The sequence below is a fragment of the Sorex fumeus genome, unplaced genomic scaffold, assembly GCF_029834395.1.
Source record: "Sorex fumeus unplaced genomic scaffold, SorFum_2.1 ptg000130l, whole genome shotgun sequence".
NCBI lineage: Eukaryota > Metazoa > Chordata > Mammalia > Eulipotyphla > Soricidae > Sorex > Sorex fumeus.
In genome coordinates, this window is record NW_026606187.1 from 6353651 (window position 1) to 6370956 (window position 17306).

The following is a 17306-nucleotide window of genomic DNA, read 5'->3' on the forward strand; positions in this document are numbered from 1 at the left end:
TCCTGGGGGCTTCCAGCACCTCTTTCCTCCAGTAGCCCCCGCTGCCAAGTCTCCAGCCGTCTTGGCTGACCTCAGCTCCCTGCGGCCCCCGGGCATGGCTCCCTGGCCCTCGAGGCTGGCGCATAGTAGGGCAGGAAGAGGCTCTCGGAGGCGCAGCTCCTCATGGCGCCGTGCGTGTGGAGCAGCAGGTGGGGGAATCGGGTCGTGAAGTACTGCACGAAGCCGTCGGGGATGCGGCCGAGTGCCCGCCGGGCCTCCGCCGGGAGCTCCCGGTAGTGGTGCTTCTGGGGGCGCGGAGGGCAGAGTCCTGGCTCAGGGGTGACTGGGCCCCCCCGGCCCCGCCCACGTCCCCAAACCCACCTTGTTCCTCATGGCACGGAGCAGGTCCCGCACTGATGTCCCCTTGTACGACCGGAACCGTCTCAGATCTGGGGGCAGGGCACTGAGTGGCAAAGCTGGCCCTGCGGGGTGCCCCTGCCCGTCCCCAGGGTCGCCTTTACCTGTCTGCAGTGGCACAGAGATGTGCGTGTGCCAGTCGCCTCGCACCACGGCGGCTCCTCCTGCCTCCAGCGCCGTCACCAGCGGCCCCCGCTCCGGCTCCTTCTCCAGCCAGTCACTGACATCCTAGGAGGGCCCAGCAGTAAGCCCTGGGCTCAGGCACCAAGCCCTGTGCACCCATGGCTGGGCTTCAGCGGATTGGGACTGCTGACCCAGAACGCAAACTAGGGGTTTTCTGGGGCTGCTCCCAGGATCTCCCCCGACCTGGAAAAACTGGAGCTGCTTGGCCCTGCTCCAGAAGAAGGGGTGCGCCAGCACCTGGGGCGCAGAGGGGCGCTCCCGAGGCAGTGGGCTCAGCATGGCCTCCACCACGTTCCGAGCCAGGACCTTGTCTGCAGGCGAGATAGAGGGGTGGTGTCAGGCCCAGCCAGCCTCGTGCCCTGCTCCCCACATCACCCCCGCTCACCCCCACTGCTTACCATGAACCTCCTCCTCTAAGTGTTCCAGAGAGGGCGTTCCCGCCAGTATGTTGGCCTGACGATAAAGGCTTTCTCCGAAGGGGTGGCTGCCACCAGAAAGCACGTAGTAGAAGAGGCAGCCGGCGGAGAAGATGTCCACGGCGGTGGTCTGTGGGCCAGAGACAGCTATGAAGGCAACGGCTCCACTTCGAGGAAGTCACCCGGGCTTCCAGGAAGTTCTCCCTTGGCTGAGGCAGCAGCCTAGGTGGGCATTTAGTTAGGATAGAATGCAAGGTATCGCCCAGAGCGATAGTACAGCGCATAGGGCGTTTGCCTTGCATACGGCTGACCCGGACTCAATCCCTGGCATCCCGTATGGTCCCCCAGCACTGCCAGGAGTGATTCCTGAGTGCAGAGTCAGGAGAAACCCCGAGTGTGACCCAAAAAGAAAAAAAAGAAACCAAGGTATTTCCCACACAACCAAAGAGGCTTAAGATTCCTTCCAGTCTTTGCCCCTCCTGAACTTCTAGTCCAGGTGGCCAAGATTTGTATCTCCAGCGTTGAGCCCCACACTTCTCGACTGGGTGACACTTGGGGGTGCAATAGCCTCTGCCTGGCACTGGAATGATAAGGAGTGGCAGAGCCCTGGGTGCCAGGGGGTACACTTTGTTTGTTCACTTCTAAAAAGGTAGATTTCCAGAGGCACACTGAGCGGTTTATTTTCTGGAAGGAGTGTAGGCCTAATAGGCTTAGGGACCGCATGTGAGTGGAGGAGGGAGGAAGAGCCAGCATGGCCCGTCCACAGGCAGTGCTGCCCACTTCTCAGGTGGCCTCCAGGGACCCTCCCAGGGTGGCAGAACTCAACTTCCCAGGAGAATCAGGGAAACTGGATTTTCCAGTGGAATTTCCTTGGAGCTAAATTATTGTCCCCCTAGTTTAAAAGCCTGGAGTGATAACACAGCGGGTAGGGTGTTTGCCTTGCACGCGGCCGACCCGGGTTCGAGTCCTTCGTCCCTCTCGGAGACCCCGGCAAGCTACTGAGAGTCCCATCCACACGGCAGAGCCTGGCAAGCTACCTGTGGCATATTTGATATGCCAAAAACAGTTAAGTCTCACAATTTGTTGTGAAACATTACTGGTGCCCACTCGAGCAAATCAATGAACAATGGGAGGACAGTGGACAGTGCTAGAGTTAAAAGCCAGGGTGCCTGAGAGTATAGCAGGTGAGCCACTTGGCTGACTTGGCTTCAATCCTTGGCACCCCATATTGCCTGGTCCAATCCCCAGAGCCTGCCAGGAGTGATCGCTGAGTCAGAAGTCAGCCCTGTGACCCAGAGACAAGAAAATAAGGCAGACCTCGTGAGCTCCGTTAAGGGACTGGGTTTGACCCCAGGCCTCCAGGGGCCCATGTGTGTCTGGCTTCCTGACCGTTGGGACGCTGCCCTTGCCTTTTGTGTCACTCATCTGCACCCTGAATCCAACTCCCTTCCACCACCACTCAAACTTATGATCCAGGGGCCTGAGCACATGTGTCCAGGGGCCCACACTGCTCCGTGCTGCAGGGACTCCTCCAGTGCTCCCCCAGAGCTCAACACCACAGTCCTGCAGCCGGCTGCACCCCAGATCAGTCAGTACCCGACCTGGGTCTCTGGCTTTACGCATCATTCTGCTAGGGGTCAGGTTTGGGTGTGGGTGTGGGTGTGGGATGATGGTCCTGACACTAAGAATACTTGTCTAGTACCGGGCCCCTTCTCCTGCCGGTGTGACAACCTCAAATGGCCCTGACATTGTTCCCTGGGCAGCAAAGTAGTCCCTGGTTGAGAAACACTGCCCCCGGTTACAAGAAGCGCGTGGATAAAAAAGGTGTTCGTGGGCCTCACTTTACAGCCACTCTACAGTGTCCAGTGATGGGGAGCGGGGTTGGCTGGGTCAGGAGCGGCAGGGCGGAGCACTCACCGGGCTGTCAGGGGCCAAGAGCTGGAGGAGCTCCGGGGCCATCCAGCCTTCCGTACCCGGGATCCCCGAGCGGAGGCTGAAGCTGTGGCGGCCCGCTGGCAGCTTCTTGCAGAGACCGAAGTCGGAGAGGACCACCCGGCAGCGGCCCTGGCTGTCTGGCCCCGCGATGAGCACGTTGCCAGGTTTCAGGTCCCGGTGCACTGCAGGAGCAGGCTGGCAGGTGAGGGGCGGGGCGGGGGCGGGGCGTGAGGGCGGTGGGCGGGGCGGGGGCGGGGCGTGAGCGCAGGGGCGGGCCTACCTATGTGCAGGGAGTGCAGGTGCTCCAGGCCGGACATCAGCTGCTGCAGCGCGGCCTCGGGCTCCAGGCCCCAGCGGTCCGGCTTGGGGTCCTCCACGAACTGAGGAGCCGTGAGGGGCCGAGCCTCAGCCTGCGGCCGGGACCGCCAGCCTGCAGCCCGCCGCTCCCCCGCACCCGTGCCCGCCTCCGTGGCTTTGGCCTCACCTCCTGCAGGGAGGCGCGGCAGAGCTCCAGGGCAATGTAGTGGAATTGAGGTCCCCGTTCGGTGCAGAAGTAGCGGAGCACGTTGGGGTGCCGGTCCGACTCCTGCAGCAGCTGGACCTCCCGCCGAACCAGGCCAAAGCATTCCCGGAGGAGCCGCTTGACAGCCACCGCCCGGCCTTCGAACTGCCCTCTGAGCAGAGCAGTGCAGGGAAGCTCAGGAATTGGGGCGCAAGGGGCCCGCCAGCACCCACCTCAAGGAGTACTGAGACCTTCTCCATCTCCAGGGGACCCTGTGCAGGCCACACACACACACACACACACACACACACACACACACACACACACACACTCTCATTGGCTCAGCTGCCACTCGCCTGAAAACGAAGGTCCCGCCTGCGCCACGGCCCAGCACATCCTTGGGGTTGAAGGAGATCTTCCCCACCACGGTGAGCTGCTCAGCTAGGGGGGAGGCCAGCCAGGTTGCAGGAGCCCCTGCTGTCCGCGCCCAGCCCAGCCACCCTGAGCCCCCGCTGTCTCCTTTCCATGCTCGACTGTGCCAGCCCTCTAAATACAGTGCCAAGGGTCTCTGCCTGGCAAATAACTGAGCCCCGGGGCTGGTGTTCCTGGTGAAGAGGGTCAGGGGGCTGTTCCCCTCTTAGACCATCCTCTTCTTCCTATATCTTCTTTTTGGGGGGTGGGGGAGTCACACCCAGCAAATGCTCAGGGGCTACTCCTGGCTTTGCACACAGGAACTAGTCTTGGCGGTGCTCAGGGGACCATATGGGATGCCGGGAATTGAACCCAGGTTGTCCTTGTGCAAGGCAAACGCCCTACCCGCTGCACTATCACTCTGGCCCTTCCTATATCTTCTGTCCAAGTTCTCTCCCTTCTTTTTTTTCCCGTCTCAAGCAGTTTCAATAAACCCTTTTATTTCACTAATTGGGGTGAAAGACCCAGCTGTGCCAAGGGCTACTCTTGGCTCTGTGCTTGCCTGGCCGTGCTCGCGGGGCCCACACAGTGCCACAGATCCACCCAACTTCAGCCTCCATCAGCAAAGCATTTGCTCAGCTCACTGAGCCCTTTCTCTGGCCCCAAGATAAACCCTTCAATAGCATCAGCTTCACATACCCGTCATCATTGATCTGTCCTTGCCTGTCCTTTCTGCACTTTGCTTGAAGCTCACAAAAATTCCAAAGAGCATATTAGCACTTTGTTAATATTTTTTGTTTGTTTGGAGGACATGCCCAGTGATGCTCAGGGAACCACCTAGCTCTGTGCTCAGTAATTACTCCTGGCAGTGTTCAGGGCACACCACATGGAATTCCGGGGATGGAACCCAGGTTGGCCACATGCCAGGCAGAAGCCCTCCCTGCTGGACTATTGTTCTGGTCCCTATATTAGCACTTTAGGGCTGGCAGATACCTCAAAGGGCTGAGTGAGTGCTTCACATGTGGGAGGCCCAGATTTGATCTCTAGCATCACGTGGTCCCTTGAGCACCTCTAGGAGCAAACTCTAAGCACCTGCAGCTGTAACCCCTAACCTAAACCCAAATAACGAAAGAAACGGGAAGAAAAAGACAGTCACTATTTCTAGCGTGCTTGCAGTGAAACAAGCACCACCAGAAATACTCTCCTACCTACTCACATAGCCTTAGACCCTTCCTTCTCATAAACTTAGCGGCTTCTCATAAACCAGATTTGAAGTTGGTTCGATTCCACTCTCTCTTTCCTCTCTCTACCTCTGCTCTCTCCTGTTACCCCAAACTCACCATCAGGGCCTGCTGGGGGCTGGTCTTGTTCTGCAGGACCCTGGAGTCTCTTCTGGTCCCCTGAAGCCTGGGACTCGGCATCCTGGGAGACGCGGGAAGAGCCATTTGGTGCCAGGAGCACCGGCTGCGGCTTCACCAGCTCCTGCTGCAGAAACGCACTGAGCTCAGAGTGCTGTGAGCGGCCAGTCCCTGCCCACGCAGACCCCATGGCTGTGCCCAAGACATCCTGGCATGGAAGCACCTGGTGTACAGCAGCAGGGCAGGGGCCCACTCGGGGTGGCAAGGTGGTGTCCAAGGGCAGAAGCTGAGCTAAGATAGAGTCAGGATTCCGGGCATTGGGCTTACCTGCTTTACCAGGAGGAGGACACATCCACCCACGAGGACAGCCGTGACACTGGCCACCAGCAGGTCTTGGAGTCCCAGCTCTGAGGATAAGCCTGGACTTCCCTTTGTAGTGGGTAGCTCCAGGTTCCGTGGTTCCTCCCGTTTCAGGCTCGGGAGCTGGGGACAAAGGGGCTTGGGTTCTTAGCACCCCTCCTGCTGATCTCCCTTGCTCGGCTGCGTAGCCAGGGACCAAACTGGTGCAGAGGACGGGCAGTGAGAGTGGGCTGCGGGGAGGCGCTCTCCACAGTGCTGAAACCTCACGGTACCCAGGATACTGGGGCCCCCACTCTAGCTGATCTCCTGGGGTGATATAAAAAAAATACCGGGGCTGGAGCACAGCGAGTAGGGCGTTTGCCTTACATGCGGCCAACCCGGGTTTGATTCTCAGCATCCCATATGGTCCCCTGAGCACCGGCAGGAGTGATTCCTGAGTGAAAAACCAGGAGTAACCCCTGAGCATCACTGTGTATGACCCAAAAAGCAAAAACCAAACAAGCAAACAAACAAAAAAACCCGAGTCTCTCGGGAGTTGTGAAATATACGGACAACTACCTGCAGAGACTTAGGGTTCAACAGGTCTTTTGGGGGCCATTCGGGGGGGGCGCTGGAGAGCCACCAGATTTGACCAAGGTGGCGCTTCTGGCGCCATCCTTAGCCATTCTTCTGGGTGCATATTTTCCACTTTTTATTTTCCCAGATTTTATTTTTCCCATTGGGAAAATTCTATTGAAGATGTCAGAAGAAACCCCAGATTTCTTGGCTCCCAATTTAGTGAGCTAATAATTGTTGGACACTGCCAACACATTTCTAGCAACAGCACACAGACAAGATTATTTTGGAGGTGAGTTGAGTACGCCCCCAGCCCCATGCTATTCCTGGAAGGTGGAGGGGAGGTTCGGCAGCTACCCACCTGCCTGCTGAGTACTCCCTCATCCGCACCCCAAGCACTGACCTCCAAGAAGGGGGCAGGGGCCTGGGTGCTCTCCGAGGCTCTGCTTTCGGGTGTCCCACTCCCCGGGCTGGGGTACACTCTTAGCATGGTCGTGTGCAGGACTGGGGGGAGTTCGTGGTGTCCTGGGGCAGTGCATAAGGTCAGCGGATGGCACGGAGCCTCGGAACTGGGTCCAGACCTCCCGGAAGATGGGGTCGCGGGGTCTCACCGATGAGCAGCCACTGGCTCGGGAGGGCCATGCTGCCCAAGGGGTATCTGACAGCAGTGCTGGGTGAACCTTCTCGCTCCCCTGAGACCTGGAGCGTCACCTCCTCAGTGGTGGGGCCATCTGTGGGAGCCAGGGTCAGTCCGCGAGGCTAGGGCAGAGGATGAAGGGTCTCAGTGAAGCAGCCCCCCACCGACCCCCCCATCATTGACACCGGCCACTCCTTCCCACCCTATAGCAAGTCCCCTCACCACGAGGGCCACCCCTGTGTGCACCAGTGCTGTGGAGACATAGAAGCCGACTTCATGCTTCCCAACGTAGAGCGTCCTCCTAGGATGGGGGAGAAGAAAGAAGGTGAGGAAGGATGAGTCGTGGCAGGTGGGGTCAGATACTTCCTGTTGCCCTTCTTCAGGGACTGTCCCTTCCCACAGCGACTCTGGGCTTGGCCGAGGGATTGGCTTGGACCCAGGCACGCAAGCAGAGGTTGAATACTGTCCTCAGAGGTTTGGGTTTGGGTTTTGGGCCTTGTCCTCTTGGGTTTCCCTGGGGAACTTGAGGTCACCAGGTGAGCAGGCCATGCTGGACAGTGGGGCTTTGGGGGGCCTTATATGATGCCCACAGGACAAACAGTCCATCAGCCACAAGAAGCTCCCACACACTGCCAACATGAACTCGGACCATCGGGACCAGAAAACCACCCAGTCCACTTAAAACATTTATATACACACACTTCTGGGTTTATTTATATAGTTATGTATTTATGTATTTATTCTGGTACATTATTTGTTTTTGAGGTTTTTTTTTTTTTTTTTTTTTTTTTGCTTTTTGGGTCACACCTGGCGATGCACAGGGTTCCTCCTGGCTCTACACTCAGGAATCACTCCTAGCGGTGCTCCGAGAACCATATGGGATGCTGGGGATCGAACCCTGGTCGGCCGTGTGCAGGCAAATACCCTACCTGCTGTACTATCACTCCGGCCTTCTGGTTATTATTTGTATGTAAATATATATATATATATATATATATATATATATATATTACACCCAGCAGTATTCAGGGTTTACTACTGGCTCTACACTCAAGTCTCTCTACTGGTAGGGTTTGGGGGACACTTGCCAGGGATCAAATCTGGGTTGGTTGTAATGCAAAGCAAACCCTTTAACTGATTTACTATCTCTCTGGGCCCTCACTTATGAAATGTTTTTTGAAAATATGGAGATGTTACTGGTGCCCACTCGAAAAATCGATGAACAACGGGAGAACAGTGCTACAGTGCGACAGTGCTACTTTTTAAAAGTTTTTAAAAGTTTTTCTCCTTTTTTGGTGCTGAGGGCACATACAGCCCTGCTCAGGGCTTACTCGGGGCTCGATGCTCAGGGATCACACCTGGCGGTGCTCAAAGGACCCCCTGCAGTGTTAAAGATCAAGCTGGGCTTGGTTGCCGGCAAGGTAAGTGCCGTAACTCCTGTACTGTTTTTTCCATCCTAGATTTTTTAAAGCTCTATTTTGGGGGCGGGGGGTTGTTGTTACACAACCAGAGCAGACTGATCCAAACACAACCATCGGGGTTTCTAAACTGATGTCCAGCCCAGGCATCATTCTTTTGTCTTTTTTTTTCTTTTTGGGTTGCACCCAACGATGTTCAGGGGTTACTCCTGGCTCTGCACTCAGGAATTACTCCTGGCAGTGCTTGGGGGACCACATGGGACCACATGGGACCACATGGGATGCCGGGGATTGAACCCGGGTCAGCCGCACGCAAGGCGAACGCCCTACCCGCTGTGCTATCGCTCCACCCCCCAGCCCAGGCGTCTTTCAAGAGCTCAGTTTTCTCAGTCTGAACTCATCACTTTATCCTTACTTTCTCTTCCTCCTCTTCTTCCCCCTTTACCCCCCTCTTCCTCCCCTTCTTTTTCTTCCTCATTCTCTAGTGCAGTGACCTTCAACATTTTTATACCCGCAGGCTGGTTTCTGTCCTCCATAGGGGCCAGCAACAATAACTGGGTGGTTAGACCAGGGTTTTACACGTGCAAATCAGGTCTGGTTCATAGACTGGTGAAGAGCACAATTAGAGACCCAAAACCAGGAAAATAATTCGCCCTCTCCTCTCTGGAAAGAAAGATGGCGGCCACATGGGAGCCTTGTGGACAGCAGGTATGAGCCGGGGGAGTGGGGGCGACTAAAACCTCATGGGTCGGGGGTCGTTCCGGTCCGTCCTTCACGCCCTACCGAGGTCAGCAGTCGCCCCCCGCGAGCGGCTCTCCAGCACGGTCATGGCCCCAGAAGCACAAGGACTTAATGCAGAACCCAGCAGCTTGGAGCAGAAAAGTGAACGGACTATGCGTTGATCCAGCCCATCAAGTCTGCCGGAGGGGAAAGGGTGTTGCCCCATTCGCCCTCTCCTCTCTGGAAAGAAAGATGGCGGCCACATGGGAGCCTTGTGGACAGCAGGTATGAGCCGGGAGTGTGGGGGCGACTAAAACTTCATGGGAAGGGGGGCGTTTCGCTCCGCCCTTCACGCCCTACCGAGGCCACCAGTTGCCCCCCGCGAGCGGCTCTCCAGCACGGCCACGACTCCAGAACACAGAAACCAATTTCTTAACTATCTGACTTTCAGTAGAAATACTTCCAGGGTCAATAGGTAAAATAGCAGAAATCCAAAACCAACATTTAATTCTTGAACCCAGCTGTAGAAAGCAAATCACTTCACAATGCTTTTTCAGCATGTCTGATTTGGGGGGGGGGGTAAACTCTAAATAATAGTGGTGAATCTTTTATTGAAACAATGAATCTAATCAAAGCAGATAGAGTGTTAACTAGAATTCATCTGCCCCACAGGGACTGGGAGGGGTGGGGGGTGGGGTTTTATTGGGGTTCTTCATGGTAAAGAATAAGTGTTGGTAAAGGGAAATGTGTTTGATATTTGCATGACTGAGACATAAACCTGAAAGCTTTGTAACCTTTCCCACAGTGATTCAATAAATAAATTAAAAAAAAAAAACCAGGAAAATAACAGCGTCCTTTGGCTTCTAGAACCCTCAGCATCATCTTCGGCTCCCTGCTTCCACTCAGCAAACTCCCTTCTCACCAAAAGTTTTCCGTTCCCCGCACCCCACTCCCTGCCCCAGTTGGAAATGTCTTCACCACCTGCCTACACTGACGCAACATTCTCTGTGTGTGTATTTTCTCTCCTCCGCCACCCAAAGATATTTTTCTCCCTGAAGCCAGTTATCTTTCTGAAACAAAAATCTGATCATTTTCCACTTTCAGAGAATTATTCATAACAAGCAATATAAAAATAAATTATTTAGGGCCTGCTCTAGAGGCAGGTTTAGTGGTGATTGGGAAAATTCAAAATAATGGTGGTGGTGAGTAAGCTTTGTAATGGTGGTGGGATTGGTGTTGGAACATTGAATATGATAACCTATTATGAGCAACCTCATAATAATAAAATTGAATTAAAAATATCTGATCATTTTCAAAACTCTCCAGTGATGGCTGGAAAGGTGGCTCAAAGGATTGAGCACAGGCTTTGCATGTAGGAGCTCCAAGGCTTGAGCCCCGGCAGCTAAGGGTCCCCTATACAACCCTGAGAGAAACCCCCAAGTATAGAGCTGGGAGCAGTTCCAGAGAAATGCCAGACACGGCCTAAGAACAACACATCTCTCCCGTGACTTCTCTTTCATCTTGAGGGAAAATGTAAAAAGGATCTTGTAGAATCTCACTTAAATGAGCAGCCTCAGAGCTTGTTCCCTGCTCAGATCTATGCTTTTTGCCCGAGCTTAATTACTCTCTTCTTCTCTGTTCCCTGTGTCTCAGTCTGTCTCTTTTGTCTCTTGGTCTCTGTCTCCATTTCTCTGAAGTTTATTTTTTTTCTTTTTGGATCACACTCGGCATTGCACAGGGGTTCCTCCTAGCTCATGCACTCAGGAATTACTCCTGGCGGTGCTCAGGGGACCATATGGGATGCTGGGAATCGAACCCTGGTGGCTGCATGCAAGGCAAACACCCTACCCGCTGTGCTATTACTCCAGCCCCAGAAGTGCAGTTTGACATATTTTGCTTCAGGCTTCAGAGCCAACGTGCCATGGCTAAATATCATGCCCACTCTGGGGACCTGTCCTGTAGCCCCTCCCAGGCCCCTGCCCCCCACTCCCCACTCTGGGCACCTACATCAGCTGCATGTCCGTGTCCTGGGGCCCCGAGGCAGGCAGGCGGATGTGGCCCCAGCGGAGTGCCAGGAAGTGCAGGGTGTCCCGCGCCAGGGTGAGATGGGGCAGCTGGCGCAGGCTGTCCTGGTGCCAGGTGTAGATGCCCATCACAGGCACGCCCAGGTCCTGAGTCCACAGCACCATCCCGCTGCTGGGGTCCACGGCCAGCAGCAGGCCGGTGCCACATGAGGCCAGGTAGCTCATGTCTGCCGGGATAGAAAGCCCCCTGGGTCAGGGGGTCAGCGGAGACCACCTGGGCACTGCTGGAGATGGGGGGGGGGGTCAGCTTGAGTTCACAGGGTTTACTCTAACCACCCACCTGCAAGGTAGGGGCTGGGAGGGTCGTGGGAACCCCAGAGAGGTGAGGACAGGGGTGTTCAGACACGTTCTCCAAGTCTCCCTGGGGTGACTCAATCAGCATGGCCAGAAAGGGATGTGGGGGGTTCTGGAGTGTCCCTTGGGATATAACAAGTGAGCATATAGGCTTCTGTGAGAATTAGAGTCCATATAGGAGGGGGGTTCTGGGGCACCTGCGAGTTCACTTGGGGGTGGGGGTAAGGCCCCCTTGAGGCCCTTCTTGGGGCTGGGGGGCTCTGAGCCACCTCCCAGAGACCATTCAATGTGTGGAGGTCTGCGGGGGTCACTGGGGGTCACACAGGGAGCAGGGGCTCACACCATATAAGGGACTTTCTGGCTGGCACCCTTGGGACATGGAGGTTGAAGACAGGACAGACCGTTCATGGCATGTCAGGGAGTGCCATTCAGAATGACGTGTGTCCAGGTGGGTCAGGGGCTATCAGGGCAGCGACACTCACATCTCCCAGGCGAGGCATCCATGGGGGGCGCCGAGTAGCGGCGGAAGGTCATATTCCAGCGCAGGCCTGGCGCCCGAGGGTCATGCATGGTCACCGTGTACTCTGGGGAGGCCCAGGTCTGGGTCACGGGCATGCCCAGAACGCCCTCACACTGCCACCCTGAGCAGTGGGGCCTTCCTGGCACACAGCCCAGAGCCCGGTCAGGGTAGGAACTAGCGCCTGGAGAGCCCCTGGCGTCCCTGCAGCTCAGCGACACCGTGTCAGTCAACCGGGAAGCAACCAGCAAAGCCATAGCCAGGCCCCAGGAGCAGCCGGGGTCAGACTCACGTGTGCGGCCGAGGTACAGGCGGGGGGTAGGGGGCCCCTCTGTGGTCAGGGTCATCTGTGTCTCCCCAGACTCGGGGTCCACCACAAACCAGGCATCCTGTTTGCGGCCTGTGGGGGAGAGACAGGGTCCCAAGCTTCCAGACGGCGTGAGGGGGAAGGGGGTGCAGTCCGTGGGCCCGGAGCCTACCTGTGTAGAAGACCCCATCTGAGCTGCGGCAGGGCGAGGCGTGGACCAGCTCGGGGATGGTGAACGGCAGCTTCTGAGAGAGGGACAAGGGCCGCCGAGTTCTGAGGGACCCCTGCAGAAATCTCCACTTCCCAGATGGGCTCAGGAACATGACCCCCCGCAACGCCCAGCTCGTCAGAGTCAGAGCCAGGCCTTGAACCCGCGCTGTCAGCCTGCCTCCAGAGCAGCTGCAGGAAACGCCATCCCTACTGCCACCAGGGCTGCATCAGCAGCTCCGGCCCGCTGACCCTCCAAAGCCTGGGCTGGGTGGGCGGGGGGGGGGGGTTCGGGCAGAGGGAGAGGACAGCAGCGAGGGCTGGGATGTGTCTGAGGAGTGTGGATCTATGTTTCTGTGTACACACCTGCGGCTGTCTAGGGCTGTGTGTGCATGTGTGTGCACGTGGGAGCAAGCATGTATGTCTGGAGACATGCACGTGTGTCGGCTTATGCCCATGGGTGTATTTGCATGTGCACATATGCATCTGTCCTTGAGTGTGTGTGTGTGTGGGGGGGGGGTGCGTCTGCACACAGGCGGATAAGCCATGAGGCTGGAGGTGGTGAGGGCAGCTGGGGGCTCTTGTGGTCAGAGGTCCCGACGTGACAGTATGGTCCTGAGGAATGAGGGCTCCCTGCTATAGGCTCGTCCCTCCCCCAAAGGCTCAGCTCTGGCCACTGACCTCCCCGCTGCTTCCCTGGGGCTCCAGGTTGTGGAGCGCCCCACCCCCACCACCCCTCTGAGGTTCTGGCTGATAACGGTGCCCACAGCGAGTGCCTAGGTGAGCGGCCCCTGAGGAAACTTCCTCCAACTTTCCTCCCGCAGGGTGTGGGGATGAGGCTGACTTGCTCACAGAGCCATTTCACTCAGGCCGCCCTGTCCCCTCTAGGAAGCCCCGACCCTGTCAGGACCCACTTAGGCGGAGAACTGCCATGACAGGCTCTGAGTGACTTAGGCCGCTTCCAGGAACAAGAAAAGCAGAAAAACCAGGTGCCTTTGTCAAAGATTACACATCCCCGGAATCAGATTAGGTCTCTGGAATGTAACTGTCAGGGAGGTGGGCTGGATGTTGTGGGCCAAAACAACAACAACAACAACAACAACAACAACAACAATATATGTGTACTCTGTAGGTAATAGAAAATGGCTGGGTAGTGCTGACTTGCTAAAATGAAAGTGTAAGAACTTGCTGATCCTAGTGCTTGGGGTCCTTGTTGAAACCCGCTGCGCCGGGCGGACACCTGGACCCCAGCTAGCTGGAGCGAGAGACCTCACTATGTGATTTGCATTATCGGCTCTGTCCTCTGTCCTTGAGGGGTGGTCGACTCCGGACTCTACCAACCCCATCAGAGTCCCGAGGGGGAGGCCTGAGAAAGGGCCACGCAGGGGGTGCCAGGCTCCAGGGCAGCTTCGCGGTGAGCAGGCTGGTGGACGGCATTGGCCCCGGTTGGCCAGGCAGCCCCATGGATCTGGGGTCATGTGCCCACTATGTGGCCTCTGGCCACTGCAGAAGACCACGTGAACATGCCCAGGCTTGCCCGTGACAGGGCGGGAGATGTCATCAAGCACCCCCCCTTCCCCGCTAACAGCAAGGCCTGAGGCCACCCAGCACACACTCTCTTGCCATCGGGCTGTGAGCTGGATGCCCTGCTTGGGGGTGATCTGGCACCTAGCAGGGGAGGGGGAGGCACCAGCTGGAGGCGCCTCTGCCCACAGCCTCCCTCTCTTTGTCAGGGGTTCCCCCCAGGCAGCCTTCCCATGAATGGGCTTTGAGGCCCAGCTCACCCCCTGCAGAACGCCCAGAGTCTAGCCGCTCCCCTCCAGCCCAGTGCTCATGGCCCCAGTGCTCCCCCTTCCCCCTGGCGCCGGGAGACCCACCATTAGTCCCTGCGGCTTCTGCATCCCCAGGATGTACAGGCTGCCATCGGCAGGGTCCGAGAGGAAGGCCGTTCTGTGGGGACAGAGGAAGTGAGGAGGGCGCCCCATTCCTCCAACTCCAACACGCAGGAGGACCCCAGAGTGTCCGACTCACGTCTCCCCACAGCTTTCCAACATAATACCCCAGACACCTCGGGCTCTGCCTCCTGGCAGACGGTCCACTTACTCTGTGACGTACATGGGGCCCTGGATGATGGGATCTGTGGGGACAGGGACACAGAGCCTGAGAAGTCCCCTCCAGCCTCCCCAGGCCTACTAGGGGTCAGCTGAGTCCGCCCAGAACCCCGCGGCCCCATTTCACAGATGGAAAAAACCTGAGGCAGAGAGGCCGAGCCCCAATCCAAGGTCACACGGCTCGTCAGAGCCCCTCGGTGTCATGGTGACACCCACTCCCCAGCTCAGAGTGCAGGTGACGTGTGAGTGCCCGCCCTCACCGTCCTTCAGTGTCCACTGCATGTCCCCTGTCAGCTTGCTCAGTGCGTGGAGACTTCCGTCCAGGGTGGACACGAGCAGCAGGCTGTCGGGCGCCAGGGTCTGGACCTGCGGTCGGGCACAAAGTCATGTCCTGGGGCGGCTCGGGGACCAACTTGGTCCTCATCCCAGAGGTGTGTGTGTGTGTGTGTGTGTGGGGGGTGTGTATGTGGTGTGTGTATGGTGTGTGTGTGGTGTGTGTGTGGTATGTATGTGTGTATGTGTGTGTGTGGTGTATATATGTGTGTGTGTGGTGTGTATGTGTGTGTGGTGTGTGTATGTGTGCGTGGAGTGTGTGGTGTGTATGTGAGCGTGGTGTGTGTGGTGTGTATGTGTGTGTGGTGTGTGTATGTGTGCATGGTGTGTGTGGTATGTATGTGGTGTGTGTGGTGTGTGTACTGTGTTGTATGTTGTGGTGTATGTGTGTGGTGTATATGTGGTGTGTGTGGTGTGTGATGTGTGTGTGGTGTGTGTAGTGTGTGTGGTGTGGGGTGTGTGGTGTGTGTGTGGTGTGTGTGTGTCTCCCTAGGGAGCAGGGAGAGAGAGCAGTGGCTGGGATCCAACACTTCCTTGGTGGGAATATGGGAGTAGGGGTCAAGGCAAGACTCCCCACCATTCCCCTTCAACACCTTTTGGTTTTCCGGAGAAGACTGGGGGCCTTCTGGAAAGGAACCACTGAGCCTTCCCCTCCCCCAGGGGTCTGGCTGTTTTTTTGGGGGGGTTTCACACCTGGCTGTGCTGAGGGCGTCACCTGGCTCTGCACTCGGGGATCACTCCTGGTGGGGCTCAGGGGGTCCCTATGCTGCACTGGGGACAGACCGGCCCAGGGCGCGCAAGGCAAACACCCTGACCCCTGTCCTATCGCTCTGGCTGCTGGCTCCGTACTGGACACGCAGCTCCAGACAGGCTCAGTCACTGACTCGGCATCGACACCTGGGTCCCCGCTCAGGGTCCCCCTGCCCCTTCCCACACCGCACAGTGGCCCCGGAACCAAGACAGGGGGCGCCCTCCCATCTGGCCAACTCACCTGCTCCAACCCCTCCTTGAGCAAACAGGGTGAGGCTAAGCTCCCAGCAGGAACCCTAACATCCGGGTGGCCCCACTGCACCCCTGCAAAGGCAACATCCGGCTCGGTACCCTCAGACTTGGGACGGGGCCAGTGGTTTGAGCCGAGAAGTAGGGACCTGTCCCTGAGCCCCCACTGCAGCCTGTCTGCGCCTGACAGGGGCAGGAGGCAGAGGCAGAAGAAGCTGCAGGTCTCTGCTGACTTCTTTGGCCAATCAGAGTGTTTCAAATTAACTTTTTTTTTGCCTCTCTCTCTCTCTCTCTCTCTCTCTCTCTCTCTCTCTTTTTGGCAATGCTCAGGAGTTACTCCTGGCGGTGCTTGGGGGGCCATATGGGATGCTGGGTCGGCAGCATGCAAGGCAAACACCCTACCCACTATACTATCACTCCTGCCCCACACCCCCTTTTCTTTTTGGAGTGGAAATATTTAAATATTTTGCTTTTTAAAAAATGGATTTTTACTCATTTCTAGTTTTTTCTCCTTTTTTTCCCCCGAGAAATATTTGAATTGAACTCAAACTCTCGGTGCCTCTGGAGTGGGCCCAGAGGTGGAAGTGGGGAGTCTTGGGGAGGTTCTGGGTGCTCCCCTTTGCTGTTCTGGGTGGCGCCAGGCAGGAGGAATGGGACTCCAACCTGAGCTTAAATTCCCCACCCCCAGCCCCCAAGCATATCTGGAACACTCTTGGTGCTGGCTAATTTCCCCCAAATTCCTAAAACGGGACCCAGTCGTGGGTAACAGGGGGGCGCATTGTCTGTGTAGGTGCATTTCTGTATTACAGAGGACACCTTCATAGAGAACCTTTGAAGTTGATCATATTTACAAGGGCGCAGGGGTCCCAGAAATTTCAGGAGGCACAGTGTGCCTCCTCCCTGATTCCTGCACCTGCTTCCTGCGGGCCAGGGTCCTCACTGGCACAAGGGTCTGTGGGGGCCACCGGCAACTCCCCCCAGGCAGGGAGTTTCCTCTCTCCAGGGAGTGACCCGGCGCCCCCTCCTCGTCCCAGAGCTTGCCCCGGCCCTGGGACCCACGCCTCCCACCTGGAGGCTGGCTCAGCGCCCGCCCTCTCACCTGGAGCCCGAATGTCCCCAGCAGTGCTGCGAACTGGAGCAGGAACCCGAGCCTGGGCGGGGGCCACGGCCACGGCCACGACCCCCGGGCCGCGCTGGCCATCGCCGCGGCAAGCGCTCAGCTCGCTGGTCCCCGGCGCGCCTCCGAGGACCGCGGGGCCCCCGCCCGAGGAGGCCCCGCCCCGACCCCGCCAGTAGGACACGCAGAGGCCGGGGCGCAACCTGTACCCCGCCCCTCCTGGCGCGCTTAGCCCGGGCCACAGGGTGGCCCCGAGCGCGAGCGCGGTGCAGAGCCCTGAGCTTTGCAGGCAGAGGAGTTACCCACCGGGGCCCCTTTTCTGGACAATGTACCGAGCACTGCACCAAGTACTCCCCGTCCAGGTGTGGCCGAGACCTTCTGGCCCTCACTCAGAGTCCCTGTGCTCCTGCCTGACTTTCAGAGCCTGCAGGTGGCCTCCGTCGGCG

The 17306-nt window shown here is 57.4% G+C and overlaps 1 protein-coding gene across 1 annotated transcript; it reads right to left on the reverse strand.

Annotated features, from left to right (window-relative positions):
* Nucleotides 1-71: 71 nt before the first annotated feature.
* On the reverse strand, nt 72-16944 carry ERN2 (endoplasmic reticulum to nucleus signaling 2). The gene is made up of 22 exons (XM_056138813.1): nt 16843-16944; nt 14672-14777; nt 14404-14437; nt 14178-14250; nt 12266-12338; nt 12079-12186; nt 11752-11853; nt 10899-11142; nt 6976-7054; nt 6728-6875; nt 6520-6641; nt 5529-5684; nt 5184-5328; nt 3789-3873; nt 3415-3604; nt 3211-3310; nt 2913-3112; nt 978-1125; nt 763-890; nt 501-624; nt 361-428; nt 72-284 (listed from the first exon to the last, which is right to left on the reverse strand). The coding sequence occupies exons 1-22, from the start codon at nt 16942-16944 to the stop codon at nt 72-74; spliced, it is 2748 nt and encodes a 915-aa protein (XP_055994788.1).
* Between the last annotated feature and the right edge of the window lie 362 nt (nt 16945-17306).

Excerpts from the sequence above, each read along its gene's own strand:
- ERN2 (XM_056138813.1), bottom strand. The coding sequence starts at position 16,944 with ATGGCCAGCGCGGCCCGGGGGTCGTGGCCGTGGCCGTGGCCCCCGCCC. Across the intron at positions 12,339-14,177 it reads AGAAGCCGCAGGGACTAATG|AAGCTGCCGTTCACCATCCC; the intron begins GTGGGTCTCCCG and ends TCCCTCTCTCAG. Across the intron at positions 1,126-2,912 it reads TCTTGGCCCCTGACAGCCCG|ACCACCGCCGTGGACATCTT; the intron begins GTGAGTGCTCCG and ends TCTGGCCCACAG.